This window comes from Bubalus kerabau, chromosome 16 (assembly GCF_029407905.1).
Source record: "Bubalus kerabau isolate K-KA32 ecotype Philippines breed swamp buffalo chromosome 16, PCC_UOA_SB_1v2, whole genome shotgun sequence".
Taxonomy (NCBI): Eukaryota; Metazoa; Chordata; class Mammalia; order Artiodactyla; family Bovidae; genus Bubalus; species Bubalus kerabau.
In genome coordinates, this window is record NC_073639.1 from 16,017,476 (window position 1) to 16,041,340 (window position 23,865).

A 23,865-nucleotide genomic window follows, 5' to 3' on the forward strand; every position below is an offset into this window, starting at 1 on the left:
AGTGATTAACATTGAGCCTTCTCCTGATGCTGTGCATGGTAACGTTAGAGGTTTCTGGGAGAGGCGAGTATCTCAGGAGCTCATTTTCACAAAAGTCCACATAGCTCCTATAATTCAATTTCAGAGAAATATGTTTCCGCCCCAACTTAAGTTTCAGATACTTGTTGCTCTGTTTTACATCATGTCATTAGCAAAAGCTCATTACTGATGGCTGAAAACCAGAGACAGATTTGCTCAGAAGCTAATGAAGCTTAAACTTTTTAGCCCCTCTCCCTGGAACTAATTTTGCATTCCTTTCTTAAAGAAGAGCCCCCAGATTGTATCAGCTTTGGATCCCACAAAAACTGGATCTGTTCTTGCTGATAAAATTCCAGTTGAATGAGTGATCTGGCATGAATTGAAAAGTTTGCCAAAATGAAGGCCAGCATTTCTTCACTCCTTAGGGATTCTGGAGCTGTTTACACTTCATAAAAAGACCTAAATATATATACTCTAAATTATCGAGTTTTTGAAATTATGGGAATGTCCATGAATGACATCCTAACTAATTAGATGTTTCTGTGAGTATACTGATTACTTTATTCCCTAAATAGAGTGTTAGTAATGTTAAAAAAGGAAAAGTAGGGAAAAAAAATCATATGATGTGTTTATATAGAGATACGATTGTTAATATATTTAGTAATTCTAAATACAGATCAAATAGGTTAATTTTTAAAAGATTCTCAGATTTCCTGTATTCTGAATTGTGAGGCAGTTTATCCTTCTACTTTTAGCAGTATCTAATCTAGTGCCCTGTATATAGTAGGTGGTCAAAGAGCATTTGTTGAATTGAAACTAGGTATATGTTGTGAAAAAGAAGTGTTGGCAGAATCTGGCTGATTTGAAAACATAAAACACTTAACCTAAGTGTAGTGGTATGCACTGGAGAAGGCAATGGCACCCCACTCCAGTACTCTTGCCTGGAAAATCCCATGGACGGAGGAGCCTGGTAGGCTGCAGTCCAGGGGGTCGCTAAGAGTCAGACACGACTGAGCGACTTCACTTTCACTTTTCACTTTGATGCATTGGAGAAGGAAATGGCAACACACTCCAGTGTTCTTGCCTGGAGAATCCCAGGGACGGGGGAGCCTGGTGGGCTGCCATCTATGGGGTCGCACAGAGTCGGACATGACTGAAGTGACTTAGCAGCAGCATGCACATTGATGGCAAGTACCTTTTATAGAGCAAAACTCTACTTCACAGAGCACTGGCTTTGGGTTCCCTGCATCACACATCAAGCTTTGACTGGCTATCTGTTTTACATATGGTAACATATATGTTTCAATGCTATTCTCTCAAATACCTGGAAAGGTGAGGTGAGGAGGGAGGTTGGAGGGGGATTCAGGAGGGAAGGGACACATGTATGCCTATGGCCAATTCATGTTGATATATGTCAAAACCCATCATCATTATTACAACCCAATGCTGTAAAGTAATTATCCTCCAAATAAAATAAAGAAATTTAAAAAAAAAAAACCTCTCTACTTACCAAAAATTACATAATCATCCTTTGGCAAGTATAATTCACATGATATCACAGACTTGCTACTACATTTTTATTTGATAAGTAAGTCCATGTCCATCCTAAAGGAGACCACTCCTGGGTGTTCAGTGGAAGGACTGATGCTAAAGCAGAAACATCAATACTTTGGCCACCTCATGCTAAGAGTTGACTCATTGGAAAAGACCCTGATGCTGGGAGGGATTGGGAGCAGGAGGAGAAGGGGACGACAAAGGATGAGATGGCTGGATGGCATCACCGACTCGATGGACGTGAGTCTCAGTGAACTCCGGGAGTTGGTGATAGACAGGGAGGCCTGGCGTGCTGCGATTCATGGGGTCACAAAGAGTCGGACACGACTGAGTGACTGAATTGAACTGAACTGAAGTCCATGGTTAACACTCAGATGTCCTATGTGACTCCTCTGAAAATTCACATATGCCCCAAGATATGTGATCTGGGGATCTTTTTTTTTTTCTTATTTTTTGTTATTGTTGATTTTTTCTTGCTTTTGATAGGGTTGTAAATTGACCTGGAGAAATTATCACTAATGGAGTACATTTAAGTTTAGACAGAGTTTTATTTGACTCATTATATATTTTTGTTGCTGTTATTTAGTCACTAAGTTGTGTCCAGCTTTTTGCTACCCCATGGACTGTAGGCTGTTGGGCTCCTCTGTCCATGGGATTTCCCAGGCAAGAATCCTGGAGTGGGTTGCCATTTCCTTGCCTAGGGGGTCTTCCTGACCCAAGGATCAAACTTCCATCTCCTGGCTTGGCAGGCAGATTCTTTACTCCTGAGCCACCAGATATCTGAAACATATACTTTGGATAGTTTTCTGTGGATATCAAATTTTGCTCCAACTCCTTTCTAAAACAGAGGAGCTTTGGTCTCTTTTGATTACTCACTCATATTCTTGTATACACACACACACAAGCAATACACACACATCAATAATTTTTTGACTAGCTGATATTTGTGTAGTTTGAATCACTGAATGATCTCTGAACTATGTAATTTGACAAGATCTGGGGCCGTTCTTCAACTTATCAGGAATTTTCTGTCTTTCAGCTTGGAGTGATATGAAGTGAAGTGATGATAGTCACTCAGTCATGTCCAGCTCTGCGGCTCCATAGACTGTAGCCCATCAAACTCCTGTGTCCATAGAATTTCCAGGCGAGAATACTGGAATGGGTTGCCATTACCTTCTCCAGGAGATCTTCCCGACCCAGGGATTGAACCTAGCTCTCCTGAATTGCAGGCAGATTCTTTACCATCTGAGCCACCAGAGATGCCTGGAGTGATATATCTGGTTCAATATGCAAACAGTGGGATGGTCTAGAAATACACAGTGAAAGATTATAGTCTCTGATGTCCACGTTCTTTGAAGAGAATTAACAATATAGAAAGAGTATAATGATTCAGAACAAAATGCTTGCTAGTGTCAACATAGTCCGTTTAAAATTTTTCTTCTTCCCGAGAGGTTGTCAACATTGGGGTTTCATCTCTGAAGATGCTTATTTCTCAATTTTCTGATCCTCTTAGTTATCAGGCAATTTCAGGGAAATTAAATGAGATTAAATATTTGTTTCATTTTAGACCAGCTGTCCTAGGTTTGAATATATGTTTTTTTCCTACCAGCAACAGCAATTACAATAGTAAGATAACAAGTAACTGTTTTTGGAGGTCTTGTTCTTCCAAGACCTGTTTGGACTGATGATCTTGCTGAGGTTTCTGATAAATCTGCATCAATAAATGATGTCGTATTCATCGATCAAGTGTTCAAGCATAGAGCTGAAGCTGCAAACAACATATTACACGTGTTAAAGCAAAGATTGTCACTTTTGATAGGAATAAGGGTAAGTAATGTTGAGAACGCTACAGCTCTCTATAACAAAGACTAATATGAACTGTTTTGAGCTGGTGGGCCAGCATATATCTGAACAAATACATTCCTAAGGGTTCTGTGAACTGGAAGACAGAATGAAAGTAATTTCGGTAGCATTCCTAAGTCTGCAATTCTGTTAGGCCAGTTCAGACTCTCTCCACAGGAAGCAGACATTGAGGTCAGAAGTTGGGTCAAAGCCTTTTAATTGTGAACCTCCACGATGCCTCTGGGCTCAGGTCAATAACCTGAGAGGCTCTGTTTGTGGGACTGGAAAGGGTATATTGTAGGGGCTCAGGTGGCCCACTAGGCTGTTCTAATACTCAATTGTGAGAAACAGATTATCTGCTTTGCAGATTATCTGATCTTCTATCATCAGGCTCCCCATTGGGCTTTCAGTTGCCAAGGATGGGGCTCAAATGTGAAGTGCAGGAAGTTGGGCAGAGTGGAGTATGTGTGCAATCCCATTACAAAACCAAATATAAATCAATCAACAGGCACTGCTTTGTTAAATGACTTCAGGCTTATTTGGTTTGGCATTTTCTCTGTCTTAATCTATATTCTCTAGAGTTGCCTAAGCCCCATTTATTTTACTCTTACCTCCTAGAAATCCTTAGAAAACAGACATATCATGAAATCCATGCCAAATGGAATGACTCCAACACCTTTCCTTTTTTCATGTTCTCTATAATGTAGGCGAGCATTACAAAGTAATTTAATTTCTTCTGTGGAAATTCATTAAGTCATTCCCACCTAGGCAGTCCTTGGTGCCCTGGTAATCTTGCTTGATGGTGCCCTTCAAGGCAGCTATGGTTTGCTTAAAAGAAAGAGCGGTCCTTTCTGTGAGTCACAGTTTTCTGTGGATTAGGAAATCAGGGCTGGATTGTGAATTATGTTTTTATCAAAGACCAGAATATTATCATCATTCTCCTGTTTTTAGAAACAAAGAGAGAAAAAGACAGAGGGAGGGAGAGAGTCTGATATAAGTTATAATATTTTTATGGTTCTGGCACTAATGGTAGAGAATCTGCTTGCTAATGCAGGAGATGTAAGAGATGCAGGTTTGATCCCTGGGTCTGGAAGATCCCCTGGAAGAGAAAATGGCAACCCACTCTAGTAGTCTTGCTTGGAAAATCCCAGGGACAAAGAAGCCTGGTGGAATACGGTCTGTGGGGTCACAACGAGTCAGACATGACTGCGTCTGAGCACAATCTGAGCACAGCATGGCTAGACAGGTAGTATTCTTGACAAGTTTTTGTTAAGAAAGTATATTTTATGCCCTCCTTTGGCACAAGAAAGCATCCCCACATGCTTACAAGCAAAATGGCAAACTCTTGGGACTTCCCTAGTAGTATAGTGGTTAATACTTCATACTTCCACTGCAAGGGGCATGGGTTTGATCCCTGGTCGGGAAACTAAGATCCTGCATGCTGTGGTGCAGCCAAAAAAAAGAAAAAAGAAAAAAACTCTTCAATCCTAATCTCTGTTTTCACCCCTTGATCATGCATCACTCCCAAAGCAGTGCTTCCAAAACTAGTTTTCCCCCTAAAACGCATAGTCTTTCATGTTTTCTACTAGTCCTGGTACAAATACTCAAAGAACAGAGCACTGATTGGTACTAGTTAATAAAAATTTCTAGTTTCAGTGAAGCTTTCACATATCCATTTCTTTTTATAACCAGTTTTGATGACTTGGCATGCTCACTTATGATACTGGCATGTACATCAATGACTTGTGAATTTTGTGGGCAATTTATAACTCTTATTAGTCAACAGATGCTCATTCTATACCTACTTTGTGCCAGGCACTATTCTAGGTCTTTGGTATAATAATAATAATTTCACAAAACAACTTATTTCTGCCCTCTTGGAGTTTACAGCCTATAGAGAATAGACCGACAATAAAAAATAAATAAGTAAATTATGCAGTTTGTTAAAAAGAGATAAGAGCTACAGAAAAACAAAAAGAAGAGCTTAATAGGTTAAAGAAGTGAGAAATGTTGAGGCAGAGATGGGGAGGTTGTGATTAAAGTGGGGTGATCAAGTTGACCTCATTGAGGAACAGCAAAAACTTGAGGGCTATCATGAGAGTTAGTTATGAACATTTGTAGTCAAGAAAATTCCAGGCAAAGGGAACAGCCAGTGCAAAGGCCAGGAGGTGAGAGCATTCCTCCAGGTGTTCAGACACCCTGTTTTTATAAACTGAAACTAGAATGCTTTTCCTAAAATCAGCCTTTTGTTATCAAGTACTTTTGTCTATGCTTTTGTTGTTGTTGTTGTTCAGTCGCTTAGTCATGCCCACCTCATTGCCACCCCATGGACTGCAGCATGCCAGGCTTCCCTGTCCTTCACCATCTCCTGGAGTTTGCTCAAACTCATGTCCATTGATTTGGTGATGCCATCCAACCATCTCATCCTCTATCACCCCCTTCTCCTCCTGCCTTCAACCTTTCCCAGCATCAGAGTCTTTTCCAGTGAGTCGACTCTTTGCATCAGGTGGCCAAAATATCAGAGATTCAGCTTCAGCATCAGTCCTTCCAATGAATCTCCAGGGCTAATTTCCTTTAGGATTGACTAGTTTGCTCTCCTTGTTGTCCAGGGGACTCTCAAGAGGCTTCTCCAAAAGTTCAAAAGCATCAGTTCTTTGGTACTCAGCCTTCTTTATGGTCCAACTCTCACATCCATACATGACTACTGGAAAAACCAGAGCTTTGACTATACGGCCTTTGTTGACAAAGTGATGTCTTTGCCTTTTAATAGACTGTCTAGGTTCGCCATAGCTTTTCTTCCAAGGAGCAAGCATCTTTTAATTTCTTGGCTGCAGTCACCATCTGCATTGATTTTGGAGCCTAAGAAAATAAAGTCAGCCACCGTTTCCATTGTTTCCCCATCTATTTGCCATGAAGTAACGGGACTGGATGCCGTGATCTTCATTTTCTGAATGTTGAGTTTTAAGCCAGCTTTCTCATTCTCCTCTTTCACCTTCATCAAGAGGCTCTTTAGTTCCTCTTTGGTTTCTGCCATAAGGGTGGTGTCATCTCCATATCCGAGATTATTGATATTCCTCCCAAGGAATTGATTCCAGCTTGTGCTTCATCCAGCCTGGCATTTCACATGATGTACTCTGCATATAAGTTAAATAAACAGGGTGACAATATACAGCCTTGATGTACTCCTTTCCCAATTTGGAACCAGTCCACTGTTCCGTGTCTATCCTTATTGTTTGTTTTGAAGTAATTTAACAAAATTAGAAGCAGGTGGTTTCCCTCAATGTATCTTTGTTTCTCGAAATGATAGTAAACTCTCTCTCAATATCCAAGACGTCCTTTTTAAGTGTCTTGCGTCTTCTGAGAAGGAGAAGTCATGTGTGTGTGTATATGCTCGGTTACTTCAGTTGCGTCCAACTGTTTGTGACCATAGCCTGCCAGGCTCCTCTGTCCATGGGATTCTCCAGGCATGAATACTGGAATGGGTAGCCATTTCCTTCTCCAGAGAATCTTCCTGACCCAGGGGATCGAACCTGCATCTCCTGCATTGGCAGGCAGGTTCTTTACCACCAGCACCACCTGGGAAGCCCAAAATAATTTCACATATTGAAAGAAATTTAGTTCCTTTAGGAATTTAAATGAATACACTTGGAGTAGCTGTGTTATGATATGGAAGAGAAAACCGTTTATTAAGCACCTCTTGTGTGATAGACACTGTTAGGTCCTGATAGGACCTGCGTTATCTTGCATAATCTTTACTATTGTGAAGTAAGTGCTATTGACTGCATTTTGTATAGGATTAAAGGAGCTTTTACATAATTGGGCCAAAGGCTCAAAGTAGAAACTGGACAAGCCAGATCAAAACCTGGATCCAGTAGAATTTAAGGCCAATGAATAGCGCCACTGTTGGTTCATTTTCCCAGGGAAATGTTAGCCACTCAGTCGTGTTCGACTCTTTGGGACCCTATGGTCCATAGCCCGCCAGGCTTCTCTGTCCATGGGGTTCTCCAGACAAGACTATTGGAGTGGGAAGCCATTCCCTTCTCCAGGGGATCTTCTGGTGGATTGAAGACCCAGGGATTGAACCCACGTCTCCTGCATTGCAGGCGGATCCTTTACCATCTGAACCTCCAGGGAAGCCCTTTCCTGGGAGAACCTCAAGGTAATTTTTGATTCACATTTTTCCCTCACTTTTCACAGGTAACCAATCAATACATCCTGTTCATTCTAGCACCTGAGTTATCTGTCAAGTTTATTCACGTTTCTCCATCTCCATCACCAAGGCCCTTTTTCAGACATGTTCTCTCCAAAGCCCTGCTGGTCTCCAGGCTTCCAATCTGAGCAGTAGTTCTCAACCCTGGCCATACAATAAAATAACTTGGGTGTTGTTGTTTTAATTGCTGCTGTGTGGGCCCCACTCCAGACCAATTAAATTAAAAACTGATGTAGGGAGTTTAGACACTGATATTTTTTAAAAGCTCCTGGTTGATTGTAATACGCTTTCGTGTTGATAACTACTATATTAGACTCTTTTACAATGTATATTTTACCACTAAAATCCCTGAGTAGCTCCTCTTTCCTCTCAGGATAAAATCTGGGCTTAATATGGCCATTCTTGACCTGGTCCCTAGGCTTACCCTGCCAGCCTTTGTATCTTGCCTTGCCCTTGAGGTTTATTTGTAAATCACATAAAATTACATTAAAATTATAATACCAGGAATGTGTTTTTGTATTTTGAATCAACATTTTGTTTAAAATGTTCTTCTTCTAGGACTTCCTGTCCAGTGACAATCAGCAAACCCTAGGGGCACTAAGAAGCTATAAGTGATCTTAATAAAATAAATAATTATTTTGTGAAGCTAATAGGGCTCTCTGATATAGCTGATTGATATTCTTTCTGACAAATCCATTCAAAGAACACACAGACGAGCAGAATTTGAATCTTCCTTGTAGTAGTGTTGAAACCAACATGAATTCCTTGGACTTCTCGTTTCATAATTTATACTCTTAAATGTATCTGAGAATAGAGTAAATATTGGTGAAACAACTTAATTTGGCATCATTGTGATATTTAATCTGAGAAAAGTTTATTTTCTTTTTTAATGATTGATGAAAAGTTAACTTGCCTGTCACTTAAAGCTCTTTCATGCCATCATCCTTGCAGAGTGCTTCAGTAACTAATTAACAAAGAAGTTATATTCTCATTAATGCCTTCTATCAATTAATGAGAGTGTTTTCTATAAGATTAAATTGGAGGCCAGCACTTTTATGAATCTCTTATTGTTAGATAAGCTAAATGTTATTTTATTCAATGGGCAATAAGAGTAAAACCTATTGACCTGGCTTATGAGTACACTGCAGTGAAGGTCTCCACATTTAGCTATTTATCAGAGTCACCAGGGAAACTTTTTTAAAAGTACAGTTTCCTCAGTTCCACCTTAAATTTATTCAATAAGAATCTCTAGGTTTAGACCAAAGAGTGTCTGTTTTTTGTTTGTTCGTTTTGCTTTTTGTTTTCTTAAAAATCAGATTCCCAAGAGAATCTGATGCACAGCCAGGTTTACAAACCACTGGACCAAAACATATTTAGTAATGGGAGGAGACAGAGAGTTGCCTGATAAAAGTAACCTGTTCACCCATTTGTGATAAAATATTGCTTTTAGAGTACTAAGTAATTAGATGCCTGGGAGTCAAAAAGCAGAATGAAAAATATCACTCTGATCACCCATACTTCTGTTTCCCTTACACTTGAGTCATCCCCAACCTATTGAGACTTTACTCATAATGATGGGCTTCCCTGGTGACTCAGCTGGTAAAGAACCCACCTGCAATGCTGGAGACCTGGGTTTGATCCCTGGGTTGGGAAGATCCCCTGGAGAAGGGAAAGGCTACCCACTCCAGTATTCTAGCCTGGAGAAGTCCATGGACTGTATAGTCCATGGGGTCGCAATGAGTCAGACACAACTGATCAACTTTCACTTTTCACTCTCTAATAATAATAGGTCTAGTATATATATGCTGCTGCTGCTGCTGCTAAGTCGCCTCAGTCATGTCCAACTCTGTGCGACCCCACAGACGGCAGCCCATCAGGCTCCTCCGTCCATGGGATTTTCCAGGCGAGAGTACTGGAGTGGGTTGCCATTGCCTTCTCCAAGTATATATATGCTTTTGAACTGTGGTGTTGAAGAAGACTCTTGAGAGTCCCTTGGATTGCAGTCAGATCCAACCAGTCCTTCCTAAAGGTAATCAGTCCTGAATATTCATCAGAAAGACTGATGCTGAAGCTGAAACTCCAGTACTCTGGCCACCTGATGTGAGGTGCTGACTCATTTGAAAAGACTGATGCTGGGAAAGATTGAAGGTGGGAGGAGAAGGGGACGACAGAGGATGAGCTGGTTGGATGGCATCATGGATTCAATGGATGTGGGTTTGAGTAAACTCTGGGAGTTGGTGATGGACAGGGAGGCCTGGCGTGCTGCAGTCCATGGCATCACAAAGAGTCAGACACGACTCAGTGACTAAACTGAACTGATTTACATATATATGTAAGCTTTTCTGGTGGCGCTAGTGGCAAAGAACCTGCCTGCCAATGCAGGAGACCTAAGAGATGCTGGTTTGATTCCTGGGTTTGGAAAATCCCCTAGAGGAGGGCATGGCAACCCACTACAGTATTCTAGCCTGGATAATCCCATAGACAGAGGAACCTGGTGGGCTACAGTCCTTGGGACTGCAAAGAGTTGGACGTGACTGAGTGACTGAATGACAACAGTCCACAGGTATATGGAGGATATATACATATATTCTCCACTTAATCTTCAGTATACCCTATGACATAGATATTGTTATATGTGGGTAATAAATGAGGAAAATGGATAAGCAAGTTACCCCAGGGGATCCCAAGTAGACAACATGATCCCAGCTCAGGCAGATTAATCCCTACACCCCCATTTGTAACCACTCTCCTCTGCTCCCCCTAAACACACCTTGTGCTTTTTTTTTTAATGTTCTTTTTACAGTTCCACTTTTCTCCCTCATGATCCTTTTTTGCCAAAAATCCCTTACTTCTCATTCTTCTCTATTGACATCCTGCTTTTTCTATAAAGCCAACCTTAACTGCTCTTTCTTTGACCCCTTGTCCCATTATCTTCTCTGCCCTTAGAGCAAATCAATTGTCCTTGACTTTGTATCTAAGGAGGAAAGCCAACTAATGTTTGTTAACCATCTACCAAGAGTACTAATAATACTACATCTGTGTTACGTTGGGCAAAATGAAGTTCAAGAAGGTAGATGCGTTTTCCAGGAACCCCCCTCTGTGTGTGGAGAAAGACAGATTTGAACCCCTGTCTGTCTGTCTCACTCTAGCTCTTTATGCCATGATATGTGCGTGGTTCTGTCCTTTGACACTTTGTTCATGTCCCATCGCAGCACATTTCAAGCTGTAAAATAATGAATTGTGAAGTCCCCGAGGGCAGGCACATTATATCCACCTTTGAAACCCACATTCCAGAAAAAGTGCTGTGCATATAATATGAGCTCTGGATAGTATTTGATGAATGAATTTAGAGGTTCTTCCAATAATTCAGATCTCGGAAATGTTTATGGTGCTAAGCATACAGTTGGCAAACGTGGTTAACTTTACTTTCTCCTCATTCAAAGTGTACAGATTATCTCACGAATCATCAGGAAAATGCCAGATTAATCTGTTAGGAGGGTTAATAGTTTCTTTCTCTCCGGGCATGGTGTGATTTAGTGACTTTATTTGCCTTCTGATTTCTGTCTGTAAGGAGTACCATTTGGAGAGATAAACAAAAAAGATAAAGAAGAAAGCCTGGAAAGTGGAAAGAAGGGCTTGAAGTAATTTTTGTTTTTACAAAGCCAAACTTCCTTCCATGAAAAGTACCTCTGAGCTCCGTGGGGGGAAGATAAACCCATAAAGGTTGACTGTTGGTATTTACTTGGCATGCTTGAGAAGTCGACATCCTTCTTGTCACTGTGCCCTGCAGTTTTAATGTAGAAAGAGGCAATTCTGACTTGACCTTAAGTGCCTCACCGATCTACTCAGGGGACTCCCTTTAGGAATATGAGCTGACACCACCTTGCCTGAGCTTCTTTCAATCAATAACATGGCAGAGTACACATGATATGAATAGGCAGACCGATAAGAAATAAAAGCATATCTGTTGATACAAATGGAGCGATAAATGGACTAGTTTTTGTCCAAGGACTTTGAAGGGGAAATCACGGAGGGATGAGATGATGGCCAGATGTGAATGTATAGCAAATTCATTGTTTTCTGAAGGATGACTTTTCTTTCATTCCTTACATTCAGGAGAAAATGGTCAAGTTGTTCTATGCCTGAAAGGAATTTGTTTCTCTGATTCTCGGAATAAAATAAGTCTCCTGGGTGTGTGCATTTTGTGACTGTAGATCTACAGCGACAAAATTGCGTTAATTTGACTGACTAGAAATATTAACCACATTATATCAAATAACTGCCAGAAATAATTCTCTGCCATGCCCTGTGACTTTATTTTAATTGATTTTTTTTTTTTTTTTTTTTTTTACTTTTGGCTTCTGTGATTTTTGTTTCTTCTGACACATGTTTATTAAACGCAGGAAGAAAATTGTTTTGCAAATTATTTTTAGTGTGTTTACCTTGTTTAACTTGGTGGGTTAACTCTCTTTCTTCAGAATTCCAACCTCTTTCATTTTCAGGCTCAATACTGCTGATTTCGCTTTTTGGGCTCACTAATGGCATTACCGTCCACATCAGCAGTCTCCACAATTAAGCTGTATGCTTAGCAGTATCATTTGATGTTTTGCAAAGATTTGAAAGTCAAAATTGAATATGATTGATTGCTGCAAGATATGTTAATATTAGGATTCCTGAGCTCTGGTGTAGAATAAATCATTCCCTGTAATAACAAAGATAATGCCTCTAACATTACTCATTTTATGTTCTAGCAGTAATCAGGCCTTAGGAATAAGCCTCATTTGTCTGCTGGAGAGCCCTCATACAAATCACAAGATGACTGTTCATAGAAACATCATTGAGGATGGTAGAATTTACCTGTCAATATTACTGGCAAAGATGTATTCCAAAGGATAACTTCATTTCCTTTATCAGCCTTTCTTTCTATTTACCCAATATTGGATGTTTAAAAATGAAGCTGTCTTATGCTTCACATCAGGGTTTCCATTATACATCCCCCAATCCAGCAAAAAGAAAACCTGTTTTGTTATTTTTTAATGATACTTGTCTAAAAAATCCTGCTCATAATAGTGTAAACCAACATCTTTTGAATACGTACCAAGTGCTAAGAATGGTACCATGCATTTAGCATGGATAAATTTATTTAATCTTTATGATAACACAAACAGTCCTTAAAATTACATAATAAAAAATCCTTACAGTAACACAAAGACATGTAGCTGCTGCCGCTGCTGCTAAATCACTTCAGTCGTGTCCAACTCTGTGCGACCCCATAGACGGCAGCCCACCAGGCTCCCCCGTCCCTGGGGTTCTCCAGGCAAGAACCCTGGAGTGGGTTGCCATTTCCTTCTCCAATGCATGAAAATGAAAAGTGAAAGTGAAGTTGCTCAGTCGTGTCCGACTCCTAGCAACCCCATGGACTGCAGCCTACCAGGCTCCTCCGTCCATGGGATTTTCCAGGCAAGAATACTGGAGTGGGGTGCCATTGCCTTCTCCCAAAGACATGTAGACACTGTGCTTATTCCCAGTTATCTAAAGAAACCTAGGCCCAGAGAGGTTAGATAACTTGCCTAGGGTCATACAGATAGTGGATGGCAGAGTTGGATTTGAACCTAGGCTGCCTGGCCCCAGGGCACATGCTCCTAACCAACCGAGCAGCCCTGCCGGAGGAATGTGTGAGAGATGCTCCTGTCCTCAGTGGCTTTCTTTCCCATTTTGGTGATGATAATCATGATAGTATACCATAATAAAAGATCAGTGACTCCTTAGTGCTCTTTATAGGTGCTGCAAGACTTAAAGAAGAGAGAAGGACTAGTATAGGCTGGGTGGCATTCAAAACAGCTTGTCATCATGTACTTCAAACTGAAATGACCAGTAAAACTTCAGAATTCTCAAACACTGAGTGTTGATGCTGGAAGTGATTGCTAGACTGCAGTATCTTTATTTTCTACTTGTGATTCTAGATACTGGTAGGAGCATCTCTTTGTGATTTTAATTTACTCCCAGATTATTTTGCATATTCTTCCTTTGGGGGGAGCTTTGCGCTTGCAAATCTCTTACCTGTGAAATAAAGTGAATCTACACTTGATAAATATGTTATACAACGCCAGCTTATTGTCTAGCGGGTTTATTCAAGAAAGAAGGAAGTGGTTCTGATTGTGTTCTTTCATGGTCTCTGGTCTTACTCCTTTAAAGTTTCTGGCTGGGCAAAATGATCCTTCTTTTTCTTCAGTTAATCAAGTCAGTGCAGGGTGACTACTTAGGTAAAAATAACTTGCTAATTTAATGTCAAAGTCTAGAGTGAATTAATTTTCCTTTTTTGTTTGTCAACAAGTTTGGAGTTTTGGGCAGTTCTGGTGAAGCAAAGCCCAGTGACAGAACATTTGTACCACTAAGCCTTCAAACTCTTACTCAGCTGTCAACACATGGGCACTTTCTGGAACCAGATTCTCTCATGCTGTGCGCTGCCTGCAGCTCGCCCGAAGCTGTACTTTGACTAAAAGGGCTGATTTCTCTTCTCTAACCCTTGTTCTCATTTAGTGTTAAAACCCACTTAAAGTCTGCCCTTCGTTCTGAAAAGTACACAGGCACGTGTCATCTCCTTAACCATGGTGATGTGGAAGGAAGGGGCTCCAAAGAAATGCTGGACATCTGAGTGAATAATTGATCAGCGAGTAGACTGGCGGTGTTAATTGTGAGCTGGGTGTGAAACCAAAGGTTTCTGGAGGTTTTCAAAACTTGGGGAAAGTTTTAAATACTGAGCAGTAGAGTCAATGTGCTGAGGTGGAATTTAAAGTCATTTTTATTACAGTAATAGGCTTTTTTTTTTTTTTAAGAGTATGGTTTATTTACAGTGTTGTCCTCATTTCAGGTGTAGAGCAAAGTGATTCAGTTATCCTTAAATATATATATATACATATATATATATATATATATACACACACACACACATTCTTTTTTAGATTCTTTTCCCATATAGGTTATTACAGAATATTGAGTAGAGACTTGGCTTTTGCCATTTGCCACTTTTGTTCTCTGACTGCAGGCTCATTTGTTATTGACTATGTGTGTTGTTGTTTTGTTTGTAATGTTTGTCTGCTTGAAGCCACTTTGGGGATATTTATTTATTAGAAATACTTGGGAGTGCAGGATGGATAGAACAGCCTCTAGAACCAGAGAATAATAAGAGACAAACACAAATGTTGGATAAAGCAATGATTTCTTTAGCCATCTCCCACCAGTATAGCACAATGAAACAGAAACTTTATTCATGCAGGTCCTGACAGTTTGGTTTTCAGTGATTCTTTTCAAGTGAAATTGTAGAAAAGAGCTCTCAAGTTTCATCCCGTGGAAAACATTACAAATCCTTTAAAAATAGAAGTGGCATTCAGTGTCTCCATTGAAAAAGAATTCGTAAACAATTGGCATTTTGTTGACCTGCACTGACTAATACACGAGTAACTAAACGCATGTGGCTAATTAAATTTAAATTTAAATTAATTAGAAAATTAAATAAAATTTAAAATTCAAGCCCCTGGTTGCAAAAGCCACATTTCAAGTGTTTAAATAACTACATGTGGCTACTGGCTATTGTGTTGAACAGAGCAGACTGGAGCTTTTACATCGTTGTAGAAAGTTCTAGTGGACGGCAGCACACTACACAATGCTAGGGAAAGCCAAATGCGTTTTTGCTTATTTCTTTTGTCTTGTATTGTTTCTGGCTTTGGTTTTTAGTTACAGTCCTTAAATATTTTTTTTATGGAGGCAAAGAATGTAACTGTTTAGTGTGAGAATGTTGGTGTTCATCTTGGTATCTCACTGTTATGGTATTAAACAGCTCACAGATCTATAAATACATTCCAGTATCTCAGGAACTAAAGAAATACCTTGTAGATTGACCAACCCATGTTTTTTTAGTATTCATAGCAAAAAAAAAAAAAAAAAGCTTTGTTTATAGGTTGCTCAGAAGAGAAAAAAAAAAGAAAGAAAAATCTAATTACAGAGCCAAAGAATAAAGTTTCTTTGCCTCTAATGAATTTATAACCCAAGAACATTTCAACACAGGGAACTCAGAAGAATTTTTGTCTATGTGATAAAAGACAAGATTAAGAAAATCTAGAAGGAAATACTTAAGAAAGTAAATCCTTTTAAATGAAGGGAAAAAAGTATTTTCTTAAGCTGTATAAAACTATTTCATAATAGTAAAGGTCCATTAAAAAGAATTTATACAGTAGAGAAAAGGATACCTAACAAGGTAAAAGTCACTTGGAATTCTATCAAACAGCAATCAACTCTTGCAACGACTTAATATATTTTCTGGTCTGGCAAAATTATAATAATATTGATGACAGAGGGGTCATTGACAACTGAGTATGGTTAAGTGTGGGTTGTGCTCTCCGTGTGTTATTATTTAATACTCACTGCAGCCCCACAAAGGGAGAATCACAGGACTTTCACTCCTTGACCACATCCAGTAACAAGTAACATCTGAAAACCAAGAACAAAACAGAAAGAGTCTGGGTCAGGGCAGTCTGACCTGAAATGATATGAGATTGTTTTTCCACTTTATTTATCTCATTAAATATGAATACTAATATATTTTGCTGGAGAAATAGGTAGTGTACTTAATTATAGAATTCTTCCCTAGAGCTTACTGGAATGTTTACTTAAAATATATATACACTATATGCGTGCTGAATTGCAACCCTATGGACTACAACCGGCCAGGCTCCTCTGTCCATGGGATTCTTCAGACAAGAATACTGGAGTTGTTACAAGAAGGGGGATCCCTTCCAGGGCCCAAAACTGGGCTCTTGTCTAACACTCAGAAATGAATTGTCCAAGGAGACACATGTGCTGACAAAGCAAGAGATTTTATTGGGAAAGGGCACCCGGGTGGAGAGCAGTAGGGTAAGGGAACCCAGGAGAACAGGTCTGCCACGTGGCTCACATTCTTGGGTTTTATGACAATGGGATTAGTTCCTGGGTTGTCTTTAGCCAATCATTCTGACTCAGAGTCCTTCCTGGTGGTGCTCACCTTGTTCAGCCAAGATGGATGCCAGCGAGGATTCTGGGAGGTGGTCGGACAGGTGGTGTCTCTTTTTGACGTTTCCCAAACTCTTCCGGTTGGTGGTGGCTTATTAGTTCCATGTTCCTTACCAGGACCTCCTGTCCTAAAACAACGCGTGCCAACGGTTACTACGGTACCTGGCCAGGGTGGGCGGTTCCAGTCAGTGTCCTTCCCCAACAGAGTTGCCATGCCCGCCTCTAGGGGATCTTCTTGACCCGGGGATCGAACCCACATCTCTTATGTTTCCTGCATTGGCAGGCAAGTACTCCAATTAAAAAAAAAAAAAAAAAAAGAATTGAAAATAAATAAAAGGGAAATGTAGAAAATATAAACAAACACACACACACACGAAAGAAACCCTGGTGAACTCTGGATAAGACGGGTGAACTGTATCACTGCCAGTTTCCTGGTTGTGATATTGTACTAAAGTTGTGCAAGATGTTAGCACTGAGGAAAATTGAATGAAGGTTACACAGATTCTCTGCATTATGATCATTAAAATTGTAACTTTAAAAAAAGAAAGGAAAAAAAAAAAAAAACTCCTGCAGTCCTCCTGGTTAGTGGGAAACAGAGCTCTGACTCTCTGACTCCAGAATTTGAGTGCCTAAAACATTGTTTCATTTTAGCAAAATTACTGTGTATTGAGAAACAGTAAATAAACACCTACCCACCTTTTGGAGACCCAGCAAAACTTTCAGATATTGATAACTTGGTAACCATCCCTATAATTTTGAAGCATTATTCGTCAACAAGAAGAAAAATTTTTTTTGTTAAACTTCTGAGGTTTAATGTTTCAATTTAATGATTTAATTTAAAATGTCTGTTAGAATACATATGGAAATATTTGAGAAAAGGAAGCAAATTTCTGACTTACTATTGATTAAATCAATGTTTGTCTAAATATAGTATTTTTCTTGTGATTTCTAGGAGTACAAAAGATATTAATGAACCATAATTTGCAGGCAGAGTTTTTTATTTTCTATATTTCCTGGATTTTAAAAATAATTTTATTCATTGATTGATTGATTTTTGGCTGTGCTGTGTCTTTGTTGCTGCACGTGCTTTTCTCTAGTTGCTGTACACAGACTTCTCACTGCAGTGGTTTCTCTTGTCGTGGAGCATGGGCTCTGGGGCAGAGGCTTCAGTAGCTGCAGTTCCCAGGCTCTAGAGCACAGGCTCAATAGTTGCGGTACAAGGGCGTAGTTGCTTCTCAGCATGTGGGATCTTTCTGGATCAGGGATCGAACCCGTGTCTCCTGCATTCGTAGGTAGATTCTTTACCACGGAGCCACAAGGAAAGCCCTATTTGCTGATCTTAAGCTATAATAATATGATCTTAATATAATAAGCAAAGTTAGCGATTTACCTCGTTGAACACTCCAATGAAACCAGTATTAAAAGGAAATGGAAGAGGCTTCCACTGTGTGTATTGTTGTTGTTGTTTTTCTTAAACCACGTATTTGTTAGAATCTTGGACAAGCAAGTAAGAATCAGTGACCTAAATCCTCTTTGTGATTTTGCTCTGGCAGCCTCATAGTAATTGGCTCCATCAAAATAACTCTTCTAAATCTTTCCAAGTCCATTCTTCCCATTCACCTACAAAGCACAGTTTTAACTTGGCTTCAAATAAATAGTGAGCATTTGATCCACCTAAAAAAAAACTTGGATCTGACTGTGGCATTGGCTCTTGTTAGAAATGCAAGAATCTCTCAATCCACCCAACTAACACTTATTATGGACCAACAATGTGTAAGGCTTTATACCTGGTATTATTTGTTGTTGTTTACGCGCTAAGTCATGTCCAACTCTTGGGCCACCAGGCTTCTCTGTCCATGGGATTCCCAGGCAAGAATACTGGAGTGGGTAGACATTTCTTTCTCCAGTAATCAAATCCTTATCTTTTATGTTTCCTGCATTGGCAGGTGGGTTCTTTACTGCTAGCACCACCTGGGAAGTCGACTACTACGACTGCCACTAAAACAAATTCTTCTCTTCTGTGAACTTCTTGAAGGCAAATGTGTTAGTTATCTTTTCACCTCCATCCATAATGCCAGGTAGGCTTCCCTGGTGGCTCAGTGGTAAAGAATCTGCCTGTCAATGCTGGAGAGAGATGTGAGTTCGATCCCCACATTAGAAAGATCCCTTGGAGAAGGAAGTGGCAATCCACACCGGTATTCTTGTCGGAAGAATCCCATGGACAGAGGAGCCTGGCGGTCGCAAAGAGTCACACACGACTGAAGCAGCTTAGCAGATAGATAGCAGTAGTAATCGTAGAAATAGTAGCAGCAGTATCATGGCATTTTTTCTGTGTTTGGCACCATTCTAATATTCTATACTAACTCATGTAATCCTTGTATCAACCCTAGGAAGTAGGTATTTTGGAGGGTGGAGGGAACAAAAAGTGCCCACTGGACTGAGAAGGCATCTTTAGACCAAAAAATGAGACAGGCAACTCCATGTGATTAGTTGTTCGCTTTCTTATAAAGTAACTTACAGGCTGGGATCTGGTGGACAATGATCCGGAAGCATTCACATCTGTACTCCACGCTGCCGAAGGGCCGTGGAGACAATCATATTAATAGTTAACCTAGGGCGTGGAGTAGGTGTCGGGAAATAGGATGTGCATTCCTAAGTCAAGACTCACGAATATGTAACTAAACTTGTGGGCACTGGGCATTTGTCAGTGTTTTAATCATTGCTTTAATCATTGTTTGAGACCTATCGAAGCGCAGAACCCACCTGATCCTGATGATTATTAAACAATATACTTCAAAGGGCTTCCCTGGTGGCTCAGCGTAAAGAATCTGCCTGCAGTTCAGGAGACTCGGGTCCAATCCCTGAGTCAGGAAGCTCCCCTGGAGAAGAAATGGCTACCCACTCTAGTATTCTTGCTTGGGAAATCCCATGGACAGAGGAGCCTGGCGGGCTACAGCCCCTGGGGTCACAAGAGTCAGACACGAGTTAGCAACCAAACCACTACCACTACTGGGTTGGCTCCAGAATTCATACTAGTCTGTATTTTCAAATGAGGGGATTCTTGAGTGTGTCTTTAGTAATAGATAGGGAAGATCATTCAAAGAGAGGCACAGCAAGCAATTCTGCTCAGTAGTCACTTAATAAATGCCCATTGCGTGGAAAGCACTCTAGATGTGAATAAGATATAGACACTGCACTCAAGGAATTTATAGCAAGTTTACATCCTTGCTAATGATCTATTTGGGGGCTGTTTGAGAAAAGAGTATAATTTCTATCTGATGGTTTATTTTGCCTTTTTTGTGATCCATTGTATTTCTCACTGAACAATCCACCAATCACTAAATATTTTGCTGACACTTTTTTTTTCTTTTAACTTTTATCAAGTGCCAAGTAAAATTTTGGCAGTGTATTGGGGCCTCAGAAACAGTAATAAGTGAGATAGATCATCCCTTCCCTCACAGAATATGCAGTTAGTGAAGATGATTAAACAAGTATCAAATAAAGTGTGAAAAATGCTCTGAGAGGTGAAGATATGAGAGGGTTAAATAGAGACCTTAACTCTCAAGGACCTCAGGAGTCCTGATGCCTGAAAGATGAGGTGTCATCTCATCTGAGGAAAAAGGGGTTTCAGGAATAGACAGTAGAAAACACATATTCCAGGCACAGGGAACAGCATGCTCAGGGGCCCAGCACAGAGGAAGAACCTCGTTCATCTGATGAACTTAAGGGCAAGTAGGGTGAGCAACCTGATCTTGCAGATGCCTTCCTTCTCTGAATCATCTTGGGGAAGTTGCTTTTACTCTTTAAGCTTCAGTGACTCCATTTAAAGAAAGAGAAATACAGTACCTCCCTCTTTGGGCTGTAAGAAACATCGAATGAGATCATGCTTACAAAGGACCAAGCCCAGAGTAGGTGCTATAGGAGACTTCATCATTATTAACTTGGAGGGGCCACCTTGACTGCATGTGGAAATTGGGTTAGAGCCTGGTGGGCTGCAGTGCATGGAGTGCTACGAGTCGGACACGACTGAGTGACTTCACTTTCACTTTTCACTTTCATGCATTGGAGAAGGAAATGGCAAGCCACTCTGGTGTTCTTGCCTGGAGAATCCCAGGGACGGGGGAGCCTGGTGGGCTGCCATCTCTGGGGTCTCACAGTCGCACACGACTGAAGCGACTTAGCAGCAGCAGCAGCAGGGCTAGACTAGAGGTGTGGAGACCAATTAGGAGGCTGGTACAGTAATTCAAGAGTAAAAGAACCTTGGCGTAGAGGAGAGCAGCACGGGGAATGACGAAAGGCAATGCTATTTTAGAGGCAGAACAGAGTCCTTGGTGATTGTAGATACAGCAGGTGAGAGAGAAAGGAGTTAAGGTTGACTCCTAGATTTCTAGTTTTGGGTTACCAGCTAGGGACAGGCAGACAGGTTAGAAACCCAAATCCAACCTTGTAATGTACAGTTTTGGAAAATTAACTCTATGGCTGTGGATGAGCTATTCTTATGTAGTCAGTGACAGAATAGATAGAAAACACTTCTAACTTCCTTCCCAGCATCTTTTCAGCATGACACACAGTAACTCGGTTAGCAAATACCATTTCTGTGAAAACCAAATTATAAGAGAAGAAGCATATTTTTGCATGGAGTGCCCTAGGGCAGTTGATATATATTCAACAATGAAAAGTCTTGATTCTGTTTAGTTAGGTCATATCTATAATATACTTAACTAAAAAATGAGTGTCTCTTATGCTCACTACAAGGGTGTTCATTTGCCAAAAGGAGATGCTATGCTTCCTTCTCAAATGAATCTTCATAAACAAGTCAGGTATAACCGACTTATTGAAGATCTAGACTCGACTGGGTACAAACACAGCAAAATTACTGTCACTGCATGTGGAAATTGGGTTAATAATTTTAAACATTATTTTTCCCCCTTTTTGGTTAAAATTTCAGAATAAACCCATAGTTTTTCCAGTCATTTTCAGGTATTAAATGCCCTGTCTACTAGGAGAAAACATATGAGAATATCTTGAGTCACAAAATCATAACTATATATGAAAAGATTGATCAAATAGACTTTGTTAAAATTAACATTTGTTCAACAAAAGCCACCATTTAGAGAATAAAAGGCAAGCCACAAGTCAGAGAAGGTATTTAGAATACACACATCATTTGTCAGGTATCCAGCAAGAGATTTATATCAAGACTATGTAAATAGCTCATCAGTTCAGTTCAGTCACTCAGTCAGGTCGAACTCTTTGCGACCCCATGAATCGCAGCACACCAGGCCTCCCTGTCCCTCACCAACTCCCAGAGCTCACCCAAACTCATGTCCATCGAGTCAGTGATGCCATCCAGCCATCTCATCCTCTTTCGTCCCCTTCTCCTCCTGCCTCCAATCCCTCCCAGCATCAGAGTCTTTTCCAATGACTCAACTCTTCTCATGAGGTGACCAAAGTATTGGAGTTTCAGCTTTAGCATCAGTCCTTCCAATGAACACCGAGGGCTGATCTCCTTCAGAATGGACTGGTTGGATCTCCTTACAGTCCAAGAGACTCTCAAGAGTCTTCTCCAACACCACAGTTCAAACGCATCAATTCTTTGGCGCTCAGCCTTCTTCACAGTCCAACTCTCACATCCATACATGACCACAGGAAAAACCATAGCCTTGACTAGACAGAACTGTGTTGGCAAAGTAATGTCTCTGCTTTTCAATATGCTAACTAGGTTGGTCATAACTTTCCTTCCAAGGAGTAAACGTCTTTTAATTTCGTGGCTGCAGTCACCATCTGCAGTGATTTTGGAGCCCAAAAAAATAAAGTCTGACACTGTTTCCACTGTTTCCCCATCTATTTCCCATGAAGTGATGGGACCGGATGCCATGATCTTTGTTTTCTGAATGTTGAGCTTTAAACCAACTTTTTCACTCTCCACTTTCACTTTCATCAAGAGGCTTTTTAGTTCCTCTTCACTTTCTGCCATAAGGGTGGTGTCATCTGCATATCTGAGGTTATTGATATTTCTCCCAGCAATCTTGATTCCAGCTTGTGCTTCTTCCAGTCCAGTATTTCTCATGATGTACTCTGCATATAAGTTAAATAAGCAGGGCGAAAATATACAGCCTTGATGTACTCCTTTTCCTATTTGGAACCAGTTGTTCCATGTCCAGTCTAATTGTTGCTTCCTGACCTGCATATAGATTTCTCAAGAGGCAGGTCAGGTCTGGTATTCCCATCTCTTTCAGAATTTTCCACAGTTTATTGTGATCCACACAGTCAAAGGCTTTGGCATAGTCAATAAAGCAGAAATAGATGTTTTTCTGGAACTCTCTTGCTTTTTCAATGATCCAGCGGATGTTGGCAATTTGATCTCTGGTTCCTCTGCCTTTTCTAAAACCAGCTTGAACATCTGGATACAAATCAGTAAAAAATATAGGTGACATAGTAAGAAATGGGCAAATATTTGAATAGACATTTCGTTAAAGATGATATCCAAATCTTTAGGAAGCATATAAAAAAGAATTCAACATTGTCATCAGGAAAATGCAGAATGACTAAAATTTAAAAAGATGGTCAATAATAGATATTAATGCAGATGCCTAGGGACTGAAATTCTCATGTAATACTGATGGGAGTGGAAAATGGTTCAAATATTAATCCTTTGGGAAATTGTTTGGCGATACCTGTGACTGGTATATGCATGCTACCCTCTGACTTAGCAATTGTGCCGTCAGATGAGTGCACACGTCCACTGGAAGACATGTTCTGTAGCAACATTTTTTTTTTTAAATAAACAAAAATGGAAAAACTTCAAATGTTGATCATCAGGGAATAGATAAATAAGTTGTGATGTATTCGTACAATAGAACACAAAATGTGAATGGAAGAGATGAGCTGCTACTCCTCCCAAATACATAGTTAACTCTTACAGACATAAGACTGAGCTGATGAATCCAGATGCAAGAGAGTGAATATGTATGATTTCGTGTATATGAAGTTTAAAGTGATAAAAATTAACCTATGGTGGTAAAAATGGGACTAGTGGTGACATTAGCTGGGTGGGTCTTGACCAGGAGGAAGCATGAGGAATCTTTCTCGATTACTAGAAATGTTTCATGTTTGGGTCTATGTGGTGATTACCCAGGTATGTATATATGTGTATGAGATATATATAGAAAAACTTAGACTATCTTTGCTCTACT

General features: G+C 40.2%; 1 protein-coding gene across 28 annotated transcripts in view; it reads left to right on the forward strand.

Moving 5' to 3' along the window:
* SLC10A7 (solute carrier family 10 member 7) overlaps nt 1-23,865 on the forward strand; it is a 312,501-nt gene that overhangs the window by 173,399 nt on the left and 115,237 nt on the right. For 3 of the 28 annotated variants that reach the window (XR_008703524.1, XM_055550408.1, XM_055550410.1), the window contains exon 6: nt 7,518-7,573. The exons of 23 other annotated variants lie outside the window; for them this stretch is intronic. Coding sequence is in view for 3 of the 5 variants with exons in the window: in XM_055550408.1 (XP_055406383.1) it covers nt 7,518-7,573 (56 nt within the window). In the remaining 2 variants the exon portion in view is untranslated. Of the gene's footprint in view, nt 1-2,611; nt 5,023-7,517; nt 7,574-23,865 lie in introns of those variants that run through there. 2 more of the 28 variants (XM_055550430.1, XM_055550420.1) reach the window with 2 other exon arrangements.